Source organism: Drosophila novamexicana, unplaced genomic scaffold (assembly GCF_003285875.2).
Source record: "Drosophila novamexicana strain 15010-1031.04,08,12 unplaced genomic scaffold, DnovRS2.1 tig00000932-arrow-arrow-pilon, whole genome shotgun sequence".
Classification (NCBI taxonomy): Eukaryota; Metazoa; Arthropoda; class Insecta; order Diptera; family Drosophilidae; genus Drosophila; species Drosophila novamexicana.
Genome location: NW_020824832.1, coordinates 2,260,001 through 2,271,744, shown reverse-complemented (window position 1 = coordinate 2,271,744; position 11,744 = coordinate 2,260,001). Strand labels below are relative to the sequence as shown.

General features: G+C 45.9%; 3 protein-coding genes across 3 annotated transcripts in view; all 3 read left to right on the top strand.

Moving 5' to 3' along the window:
* The first annotated feature begins 504 nt into the window (after nucleotides 1–504).
* LOC115765086 (dolichyl-diphosphooligosaccharide--protein glycosyltransferase 48 kDa subunit) lies at nucleotides 505–2,038 on the top strand. Its single transcript, XM_030708466.1, has 2 exons — nucleotides 505–683; nucleotides 765–2,038. Exons 1-2 carry the CDS (start codon nucleotides 545–547, stop codon nucleotides 1,973–1,975), a joined length of 1,350 nt encoding a protein of 449 aa, XP_030564326.1. The 5' UTR covers nucleotides 505–544; the 3' UTR covers nucleotides 1,976–2,038.
* A 1,244-nt stretch (nucleotides 2,039–3,282) lies between these two features.
* On the top strand, nucleotides 3,283–6,271 carry LOC115765106. Its single transcript, XM_030708490.1, has 5 exons — nucleotides 3,283–3,291; nucleotides 3,755–4,798; nucleotides 4,883–5,787; nucleotides 5,856–6,009; nucleotides 6,083–6,271. The coding sequence occupies exons 1-5, from the start codon at nucleotides 3,283–3,285 to the stop codon at nucleotides 6,269–6,271; spliced, it is 2,301 nt and encodes a 766-aa protein (XP_030564350.1).
* A 194-nt stretch (nucleotides 6,272–6,465) lies between these two features.
* The window catches only part of LOC115765084 (ubiquitin carboxyl-terminal hydrolase 7), a 5,981-nt gene continuing 702 nt past the window's right edge, over nucleotides 6,466–11,744 (top strand). The window contains exons 1-4 of the mRNA XM_030708459.1: nucleotides 6,466–7,246; nucleotides 7,969–9,357; nucleotides 9,698–11,095; nucleotides 11,620–11,744. The exon at nucleotides 11,620–11,744 is cut by the window's right edge and continues 702 nt beyond it. Coding sequence (XP_030564319.1) covers nucleotides 8,065–9,357; nucleotides 9,698–11,095; nucleotides 11,620–11,744 — 2,816 coding nt within the window. The 5' untranslated portion in view covers nucleotides 6,466–7,246; nucleotides 7,969–8,064. The remainder of the gene's footprint in view (nucleotides 7,247–7,968; nucleotides 9,358–9,697; nucleotides 11,096–11,619) is intronic.

Sequence of the window (11,744 nt, the reverse complement as noted above, 5' to 3'; positions counted from 1 at the left end):
TTTAAAAGCGAAAATTCGAAAGCTCTTGTATAAGTAAAGCTTTTTATTCTAAAGAACGACATTTTTGGCGTTGCCACACTGCTAATGTGAAAGCATTTTCAAAATTAGTTCTTTTGCTGAGCTTAAAGTAAAAATAACATAATTAAGAATCACAAATTAATTATGTTGTCAACAGCATACGCAGCTTAACAATTTTATAATTAAACGTAAGAATAAGATTGACGTCAAAAAATATATATAAAACTGTATAGCTATGGCAACACACTTTTAAAGGATGTTGGTTTGCTTATTTTTATAATTTAGCTTATAATTAATTTAATTATTACTATAGCCAATACAACAAATGTACATACTCTCGAAATATTACGTTGTGTTTTTGTTTAAGCAAACAGGGATTTTTAAACATTGAAAAGCACGATCAAGAAACATCGATTAAGCATTGGCGGAAATCGCACCCACGATCATCGATACATCGATAATTCGCTGACACTTTGTACATTACCCATCGCTAGTGAAGAGTGACACTTAAATCGGCTTTTTCAGAATGTGGAAACTTCTAATAGTTGCGATTTTCGCAATAAATAATTGCAATGCTGTGCTTGAAAGCGATGCCAATACTCTGGTATTGTTGGACAATTTAGCCATTCGTGAAACGCATTCAATTTTCTTCAAAACATTGCAAGGTAACCGGCACACACACACACATGCATAACATATGACGTGTACAACATTTACCGAATCTTTGTCCAACTCCTCTCTTATAGATCGCGGATTTAAGCTAACCTATAAGCTAGCGGACGACTCCGGTCTGTTGCTCTCTCGCTATGGCGAATACCTATACAAGAATCTAATTATCTTCGCGCCCAGCGTTGAGGAATTCGGCGGTGACATCAGCGTGGAGCGTCTGGCACAATTCGTGGACGACGGTGGCAATGTTCTGGTTGCGGGCAGCGAGAAATCCGGTGATGCTCTGCGTGAATTCGCCTCTGAGTGCGGCTTCGAGCTGGACGAGGAAAATGCTGCCGTCATCGATCACTTGCACTACGATGTGAGCGATGCGGGCGACCATACAACTATTCTCACCTCGGCACGGAATCTGGTTGATGCGGCGAGCGTGGTGGGCAGCGAGAATCGTCAGGCGAATGCGGCGCCGCTGCTATATCGCGGCACGGGACTCATTGCGGACAAGGAGAATCCTTTGGTCTTGAAGCTGCTGACGGCGGAAAGCAGTGCCTACAGCTACAATCCAGACTCCAGCGTTTCGGACTATCCGCATGCTGTGGGCCGCGGCACGCTGCTAATTGCCGCTCTGCAGGCACGCAACAATGCACGCGTCGTCTTCTCCGGCTCGCTGCACTTCTTTGCCGATGAGACCTTCACCATGGCCGTGCAGTATGCGCAGAGCGGCGCCTTCCACAAACAGGCTGGCAATCGGGCGGTCGCCGAAGCCATCAGCAAATGGGTGTTTGGCGAGAGCGGCAGACTGCGTGTGGCTTCTGTGCGCCACCACAAGGAGGGCGAAAGTCAGCCGCCAGAGCAGGCATACACCATAACAGATCCCGTGGTCTATACGATTGCCATCGAGGAGCTGGTGCTGGGCAATTGGCAGCCGTTCAAAGCAAACGATATTCAGCTGGAGTTTGTGCGCATCGATCCGTTTGTGCGCGCATTCCTCAAGCAAACGAGCAGCGGCAGCTACGAGGCCAGATTTAAGATACCCGACGTCTATGGTGTCTATCAGTTCAAGGTCGACTACAATCGCATCGGCTATACGCATCTGTACAACACGACCCAAGTGTCGGTGCGTCCACTGGAGCACACACAATACGAACGATTCATACCCAGCGCATTCCCCTACTACACCAGCGCCTTCTCCATGATGATTGGCGTCTTTGTCTTCTCGTTTGTCTTTTTGCACTTCAAGGAGGAATCGGCCACCGGCAAATCCGCCAAGGACGACAAAAAGACTCAATAGAATAGAATAGTATATGAACAAATTGTGCAACATTTTTAATCAGTTCGTATATTGCATTTAAATGTTAACTAATCTGCACACATTTCAATTAAAGTCATACGTATTTGTAACTGTTATTTATTTTATATTCTCAGTCCATTATTATTTAATACTTTCCATAAAACCCGAGTCTGCATGTGTACATGTGTGTATGCATATGTGCTCATGTATGTATGAGTGCATCTACGTATGTGTGTACATATGTGCATATGCATGTGTGAATGTAGGCATGTACACGCGTATATATACACATATGTATGTATTGCATGTGTATGTACGCATGTATGTTGTGCATATGCATGTATGAGCATAAGTATGTACGTTTGAGTGCGTGTATTCATTACATGTTTATTTACGTGTTAACATTATATTTATTTGCTGCGCAAAGCGGTCTGCATTTCAGATAACAGAACATATATAAGCAAATATCGTGCTTCACACCCGGCTCTCGGGCGCCAAAATTGTTGATTTAAAATGACATTAAAGTTCTGTGGGGCTGCCACCACATATCAAAAAATCTGGTCACATCATAAACAGCTGTTTTTCGATATGTTTCATATATCGATAACGATTGTTGGCAAAATGAGCAACGCCACTGCATAAATACGCAAGATTGCAATGCAATTACATACATGTAAATATGAGTGAACGCACTCAATTGCCCAAACGTAGCCGCAACAACAGCAACAACAACAACAACGGACATGTCCAGTGGGACAGCAACCTCATCGGCTGTGCCGCCAGTTTGGAGCTGTGACACGCACAGGCGCAGCCATCATCAACAGCGCGAGCTGAAACAACAACATCTCCAGCTTTCCACACTCCAGACGGAGCTGCGACGAGCCACCAATCATTGGTTCCAAGCCAAAAGCGACGAGTGCCTGCAACTGCTCGTGCAAACATGCGTCCAAATCCTGCAGCATGGCCTGCTCCAGCCAACGGACGTCGGAACGCTGGTAAGTTCGACTCGATTTCTGATAAGCAAAGCTCACAACGCCCTAAACCCAGAAGAGAAAACTCAAAGCGAAACAAAAAAATAATCGTTTGAGCTGACCAAGCAGGCATATATATAATTTTGATTCAAGTTGCAGAAACTCTTGCATCATTCCGATGGCATCTGGTTGTTATAACAATCTGATTAAGAGAATGCTGTGGAGCATGAAATATTAATAACTTTCTGGGCAGGAAATGGATCACAATCTCCTAGAGGAACTACATATGTATATGTCATAGCAGTCCGATGCTAATTTGATTTCATTTATGAACCAATGAAGTTTGTAAATGAAATGGAATACCATCAAAATATCTTGAATAACGAAAGGGCTGCTTTCCTTTAAGCTGAGCGTCGTTTGTTAGCTGGAAATAGATCAATAGGAAGAGGACCATGTATCAACGAGGCTTATTTATTTCTCCAATGATTTTTTCTTGTAATCCCAATGGACTCTCTTTGTATGTCATTCGCTCAAGTGGAACTTAAAGTTAAATAAACACCATCAATTTAGCTGGCAATTGATGATGATACACTTATAAACATCTAATCGACTCTCTTGGGTACACTATAAACAATGGCGTTTTATGCGTAATCCGATGAATTTATTTACATATTGATTTACCTAACTTCACTATTGAACACAGGCGTGCAGCAGCAGAAAATGAACATGAAATAGAAGGGCAAATAGAAGCTCCAGCCATATATTTTCTTTGCCTTTTGTTAATGTCCCTTATTTCTTGCATTCGCAGCGTCTAATTGAGGACTTTGAGTTTTTGCGTCTCGCGGATCGTCAGACGCCGCTGCCGGCGCCATCATCTGGAACAAAAGTCAGCGTGGGGGAGTTCTTGGCGCAATGGGTGGCCAGCTGCCTGCGTTCGCGCTGCCTGTCGCGTTGCGTGCAGTCGCTGGTGGCGGACAAGGAGTTGCTCGACTGCTACTATCAGCGGGATGTGGCCTATTTGCGGCACAGCGGCTATGCGGCGGCGCTGTTTGTCTGCCTGACGGCCATTGAACTGGACCAGAGCAGCCTGCTCAGTCAGCTGGAGCCGTTGAATAAGCGGCGCCATCGACGCACCAGCTCGCAGCCCAATTTTAGCATAACACAGCGCTTGCATGTGGTGCAGGAGGAGGAGCAACAGCAGCAGCATCTCCAGTTACCGTCAAGTCCACGTCCGTTACAGCTGCTGCGACGCATCAAAAGTTTGCCCTGCCTCTATCAGAACGATTGCAGCGTGGATAGGTGGTCGCCGAGTGCCATGGCTGGGCCGGCTGCACGGCGGCCGCGTTGTCAGACCTACAACAGTCCGTGCGGCCACTGGCGCAGCCAACGCAAGGATTTGCAACCGTTGAGCGGCTCCAGCATCAGCAATGCCAGCAGCTGCAGCCAGGTGGGGTCGCCTGCGTCACCTGCGTCGCGCCGCATACAGCTGATCAACTGTGACGACATCAAAATCTGGACGGACCAAACGGGCAGCAGCAGCGGAACGCCACCAGCTCATATACCGGCAAAGACAAAGCCAACGACGCAGTGCGCCAAGCGCGGCAGTCCGCTCAACAGTTTTCTCAACAACCTGTTTGGCTCGCCGCCCGTCTACACGAGCTGGTATAGCAAGAGTCTGGGCCAGGACGAGGAGGCCAACAGTGCAGTGCTGATGCACAACTTTCTGCCCGTGAATGGACGCAAGCTGGACAAGCGGCAGCGGCTATCGCTATTCGAAGGCGTCAGCATGCTCGACTACAACGATTGTCAGGCATCAACGGCGACAACGACGACCACAGCGCCGCTGGACATAGTCGGCGGCTGCCCAGCTGGCCAGGCACATGGCAGCGCCAGCTGCAGCACCACATCCTGCAGCCTGAGCAGCGACAGCCAGCAGAGCAGCAGCGGCAACAAAATTGACAATCAGAGCCTGACCGCATTTCTGCAAATGTCGCGCAATACGCACAACAATACCGAATTGGAGAAGGAGAATGCCCATTTTCGCATCTCGGAGGCATGCATTGCGGCCATTGAGCATGTAAAGTGGAGCAGACGCGGACAGCCAGCGGCGGATGCCGCCAGCAGTGCGATCGCAAATGCAGATGCCGATGCTTTGCTGATACCCTACGCGGAGCAGCAGAGCAGCCATTGTAATTGTAATAACAGCGCCGAAGCGGTGGGCTTGCAGCTGATCTCGCGCTTCAATGATCAACAGCTGCCCAAATTGGGTGATCTTAAATGGCTCGTTTCGGAGCAGGATGCGCCCCAACAGCTGCTGCCATTGCCCAAGCTACAGGAACAGCAGCCGCAGCTGGCACAGCAGCAACAACTGCATCATCCACACCAGTTGGCGAGTGAGACAAGCCTGACACGTGGCACCAAAACATGGGCGCCACCGCGACAGCAGATCATCTTCACGGAGCACGCGCCTGCCAGTCGCTCGCAGCTGTTGGCGCGCCAGAATTACCGCTGCGCCGGCTGTGGCATGCATGTGACTCGACAGTATCAACAATACTTTCGATATTGTAATTATTTGGGCAAATATCTGTGCACCGGCTGCCATCGCAACCAGCTGTCGGCCATACCCGCCAAGATTCTGCAGGCCTGGGACTTTCGCTCTTATGCGGTTAGCTCCTTTGCGTATCGCCTGATCGAGCAGATGTACACGTTCCCGCTATTCCATGTGCCAGACCTGAATGCCCAGCTGTATGTCAAGCAAAAGCTCTTGGCCATGGCACGACGTCGTCGGCTCCAGCTCAAATATGTGCGCGATTTTATAGCCGCTTGCCGTTTTGCCACCAGGTAAGCCAGCATTTCCAATGTTCCTCAGGGCATCTCTTTCTAATTGATGCATTTATTCTGTTGTACAGGGAGCAAGCGTTATTTGATGCGGTGCCGGCGCACATTACCAATGACCCGGACATGTGGTCCATGTGTGATTTTGTTGATGTACAAAACAACAGCATGTGCCGCTCCATAGAGGAGCTGATTGCCCTCAACGAACAGCACGTACACGGCTGTGTGGTGAGAGCCAAGTTTACAGTTTAGAAAGCCACCAATCCGATTAGGCTATATCAGCAACTTTCAACTCTTTCAGCTCTGCACTGGTCGCGCCTTTGTCTGTGAATACTGCAAGAGTCGACAGCTCATTTATCCCTGGCAGCGCAAGGTGCAGCGTTGTGCCCAGTGCGGCGCCTGTGCCCACTACAATTGCTGGAAATCCAACTCGGCGGGCATTTGCTCGCGCTGTGAACGTCTGCAGGGACGAAAGCGGGAGTCCAGTTAGCGCGCATTATCTAGCCAAATAACGATCAATTTCCAAATATTGTATATAATCCTGTAAATGATCAATACTTTTTGCAAATGTACCTCAAGCGAATGTCGGCCGATTCAAGTTGATTTTACAAATTATACAAATATTTATTTTATTATATCAATCAATCAATCAATCATCCTGCATTTATTTCATTTCTGTGATGATGATAAGCCAAATGCCGTCTGCCTTATATTCAAATGAATATAGGGCAACATTTTATTTAAATCGGCTAACGGATTTATTTTTGAATATACTAGTCAGACTAGAACTTGTGTATATCTACGGCAAAGTTCTCATTTTTTGTTGTTGTTATTTTTGAATTTTTCGTGGCTGTTCCTAAAAGTCAAATTGGAATTTATTATACCTAACTCGTCGGCGAATCTGAATTAAAGCAATCAAAACAGATTGCACCAAAAAACATCGATATTGTGAAAGTATCGATAGTTAGACCAACATAAAACTATCGTTACCACATCGATAATAAGTCGATAGTTTTCTTTTCAGCTGGCAGCTTATTTTTGACATAACAGCGTCAAAATATTTTCCTTTTGAGTTTGCAGTGCCACTTCGAGTAGAGCATTAACATTTGCTTGCTAGATTAAAGTTAAATTTTGCACCTTTCCTTTAATGAATCGGAAACGCAAATGCAGTTCCGAGCAAAATACGTCACAAGTGTTGTTCATATAAATTAAACAGTTTTGACAAAATTTATGTTTCCGACTTTTTTTTTTGCTATAAAAAAAAAGCGTCGTACAACACACACTGCAGATGAAGAGAACGCCATAAATTGAAGTGTAGGTTGGAAAGAAAAATAGGAAGAAAATTTGCAAGTTTTTTCTTGACGGTTGGCGCTTGCGTTCGAGTTCGAGCCTACAGCTGCCTGCCATCAACCAGCCTGCGGCCAAAGCCAAAATATACACCATATACTTTTTGACATCTTCTAAGGTAAGTAAATTTAAAAAAAATATATACATTGCATTTGCAATTGTGTGTGGAAGCTCCGTTGAGTTGATGTCCGCCCGTTGGCAAGCGGGGGTAAATGTGTAAAGCGGAGGGTTTGATGCGTGCGTGCGTGCGTGCGAATGTGTTTTGTGAGAAAATGTGTTTGTGTGTGTGTGTGATGGGACAAAAGCGATGCGGCGCACTTCGTTTTAGCGTGAGCAAATTCTACACACACATATATGTATGTGTATTGTACATATATGTAATTGCATAAAACAAGCATAAATATATCATGAAAAGTTATAAAATACGCATAAGTGTGTAAGTGTGTGCATATGCATATAAAAATGCGTTGACAAAAACTTGCGAAAAGTTTGCAAGCTTCTTGTGATCAATACTCATGCACATGCATATATTTATATGCATATGCATACACATATGTATGTGTCTGTTTATGCATGTTTATTTATCGATGTTTCTCCGTCTCCTCCTTCTCCTGTTACCTATTTTCCATTGAATTTTCAGATAACTCAGGCGGCTGCTGCAACATTAAGCGCAACGCAATCGAAATCGAAATCGAATGTCAACACGATAACAACACAAAAAAGAGCACACACTCAAAAAACAAAACAAAATAAAAAAAAAACAACACAAAATAACAAAAAAAAAAAAAACAAAACTAAAACTAAAACTACTACAAATAATAATCAAAATCGCTTGAATAGGAAAAACAACGAATACGGCGGCAACAGCAGGAACGGCAGCAGCAGCGGCGGCGTTTGCAGTAGCCGATCAACAGCAACATTCAAGTACCGAATAAGATGGACATTGAAACAGATCAGTCTATCGAAGCAATGGACACCCAGGATACCCAAGAGGTCGAGATAATCACAAGTGACCTACAACAGCAACAGCAGCAACAACAACAACAGCAGCAACAGCAGCAGCAACAACAACAACAACAGACAAACTCGCCGCCACAATTGCCAAAGTTTAAAAATCTGATACATCCACAGCTGCAGCAACAACAGCAACAACAGCAGCAGCAGCTACCCAGTGAGAACGGTAACGTGCCGCCACAACAATTGTTGGCAGAGAGCAGCTCCACATCGTTTGGCAACGAGCAAGAGATGCCAATGGACGACGAAACGAAGGAGGATCAGTTCCGCTCGGAGACAACATTCTCCTATACTGTGGAGAATGTTGGGCAGATAAAGCAACAGCATCTGTCGCAGCCAGTCTATGTGCGCATGCTGCCATGGAAGATAATGGTCATACCGAACGATCGTGCGCTGGGCTTCTTTCTGCAGTGTAATGGGGAGAACGATTCACCCACTTGGTCGTGCAATGCCATTGCCGAGCTGCGTCTGAAATGCCACAAGCCGGATGCGCCGCCGTTTACGCGCGCTCGCATCAAGCATTTATTCTACTCGAAGGAGAACGATTATGGTTACTCGAACTTTATTACCTGGCAGGAGCTGCAGGATCCGGATAAATATTATGTGAACAATGGCAGCATTACGCTGGAGGTGCACGTAATTGCCGACGCACCGCACGGCGTGCTGTGGGACTCCAAGAAGCATACTGGCTATGTGGGCCTGAAGAATCAGGGCGCCACATGCTACATGAATTCGCTGCTCCAGACGCTATATTTCACAAATTCACTACGTTTGGCTGTTTATCGCATACCGACCGAGGCCGACGATAGCACCAAATCGGTGGGCCTATCCCTGCAGCGCGTCTTCCATGAGCTGCAGTTCGGCGATCGCCCTGTCGGCACCAAGAAGCTAACCAAATCCTTTGGCTGGGAGACACTTGACTCGTTCATGCAGCACGATGTCCAAGAGTTTCTCCGTGTGCTGCTCGATAAGCTCGAGTCAAAGATGAAGGGCACCTGCCTCGAGGGCACCATTCCCGGCCTGTTCGAGGGCAAAATGTCATCGTACATTAAATGCACAAATGTCGATTACAACAGCACACGCTACGAGACCTTCTACGATATTCAGCTAAATATCAAAGACAAGAAAAACATCTATGACTCATTTCAGGACTATGTCGCCTCCGAGACACTCGAGGGTGATAACAAATACGATGCCGGTGTCCACGGTCTCCAAGTAAGTGAATACTACGCCTTCGACTAACCTCATGCTCTGATCACATTTGCCTTGATTCGGCACGTTTCTGCCAAGATATGGCATACATATATATCATTTATATATGTCTAAAATTCTTGGATTTCCCCTATTGCCATCCACATCAATCGGATTGAGTGTGGATCGTAAAAGCTTAGAAGAATTCTTATTTGAGCTGATTCGAGCTAAAATGTTACCACAGCATGAATCTAAACCCAAAATAAACATAGATATATTTACAAATAATTGCTTGCTCTCTCTCTCCCTCCTCTCTCTCTCTCTCTCTCGCTCTCTTTCTCTCTGTGTATTAATTTTTATACAGGAGGCCAGCAAGGGCGTCATATTCACATCATTCCCGCCGGTGTTGCATTTGCATTTGATGCGTTTCCAATATGATCCGATTACAGATAGCTCGATCAAGTATAACGATCGCTTCGAGTTCTATGAGCAAATCAATCTGGATCGTTATCTGGCGGAGCGTGAGAAGACACCAGCCGACTATGTGCTGCACGCTGTGCTGGTGCATTCGGGCGACAATCATGGTGGGCATTATGTGGTCTTTATCAATCCAAAAGCCGATGGTCGCTGGTTCAAATTTGATGACGATGTGGTCTCCAGTTGCCGCAAACAGGAGGCCATCGAGCAGAATTATGGCGGCATGGATGACGAGATATCGTTTCATGCCAAGTGCAGCAATGCCTACATGCTGGTCTATATACGGCAATCCGAGCTGGATCGCGTTTTGGGCGATATACCCGAAAATGAGATATCCAGCGACCTGGTTGAGCGCCTCGATTTGGAGAAGCGCATCGAAATGGCACGACGCAAGGAACGCAGCGAGGCCAATCTGTATGTGCCCATACACGTAATACTCGAGGAGTATTTTGAGTCACAGCAAAAGCGACGTCTCTTCGATCTGGAGAAGACTCACCAGCGTCCATTTAAGCTAAAGCAAAACCAAACTGTTAACGAAATGGTCGAGATGTTGGTCAAGGCATTCGGTGTGCCGCGCGATCGCATGCGCATGTGGAACATGTGCACGGCCCAATCACAAAAGTTCCTGCATTTTGATTTCGAGGCGGAGGCCGGACGCACCATCGAACAGATACCCACCTCCCAAAAGCCGTGGGTCATTTTCCTGGAGCTGGCACCGCCCGACAGCAGCGTTCCCCTGCTGCCCTTCAATCCCAAAACGGACGTGTTGCTCTTCCTCAAGTATTATGATGCGCGCAACAAGCGCCTCAATTACATTGGCTGCACACAGCAGCCGCTGTGTCGTCGCCTCAGCGAACTGGTGCCGGAGATTAATCGGAAGCTCGGCTTCGAGCTGGACACCGAGCTGACCGTGTTCGATGAATATGCCGATAAGAAGATACCTAATATTAATGAGCCCATCGAGAATGTGCTATATATGCCGCAGGATCATTTGCAGGGTCCGATTTTGATATTTGAGCGCGAGAATGTTGATGCTAAATTGGATTTGCCCACCGTTGAGGATTACTTTTTGGATCTGGTCTATCGCATCGAGATCATCTTCAGCGACAAATGCAATCCCAATGAGCCGGACTTTACGCTCGAGCTATCGAATCGCTACAACTACGATCAGCTAACTAATGCGGTCGCCGAGCGCCTCAACACGGATCCCCAGAAGCTCCAGTTCTTCATGTGCATCAGCAACTACAAAGAAACCGCCGGCAATGCTGTGCCCTACACCTACAAGGTGCGTACCATATAATGATATCCAAAACAGATTCCCAGATTCGGATCGATCAGTCGCTAGTTTCCAATTAAAATCATATTTCCAAGTCAAATCGTTCGACCCAATCGTGTAGCTCCCATTGGTATGCGGCGCAGTCAATGATACTTGTTCTTTCTCGAATTTTGTATTTCATTTTATGCCGAAAACAAATGTTTTTCTCACAAGCCACAGCAATTAATATTAGTCTTTGCTTATTGAAGATTATTTAACATACATCCTTCATTAACATGATGTTAACAGTAGCATAAATGTTAACGTTTACAGAGCTTGTTCTGTTTCGACTGCCCCATAAATCGTTTGAATTTGCTTCACAAGTCACAAGAACTAACTTTAAAAGTAATAATTAAAAGTTAATCCCAAACCCCGAGTATTGTAGTTGAAAGCTAGCAAAATATTGAACTATATATATATATATATATATATATATATATGTGTGTGTGTGTGTGTATATGTGTATATGTTATAAAATTGATATATATTCGCAGGGTACCATTAAGGATCTGTTATCGTACACAAAGCAGAGCACGCCGAAACGTATCTTCTACCAGAGATTGTCCCTGAGCATACATGAACTGGATAACAAGAAGCTATTCAAGTGCATTTGGGTTTC

Excerpts from the sequence above, each read along its gene's own strand:
- LOC115765086 (XM_030708466.1), top strand. The coding sequence starts at position 545 with ATGTGGAAACTTCTAATAGTTGCGATTTTCGCAATAAATAATTGCAAT. Across the intron at positions 684-764 it reads TTTCTTCAAAACATTGCAAG|ATCGCGGATTTAAGCTAACC; the intron begins GTAACCGGCACA and ends CCTCTCTTATAG.
- LOC115765106 (XM_030708490.1), top strand. Across the intron at positions 4,799-4,882 it reads CCACAGCGCCGCTGGACATA|AGCAGCAGCGGCAACAAAAT; the intron begins GTCGGCGGCTGC and ends GACAGCCAGCAG. Across the intron at positions 6,010-6,082 it reads AGCACGTACACGGCTGTGTG|CTCTGCACTGGTCGCGCCTT; the intron begins GTGAGAGCCAAG and ends CAACTCTTTCAG.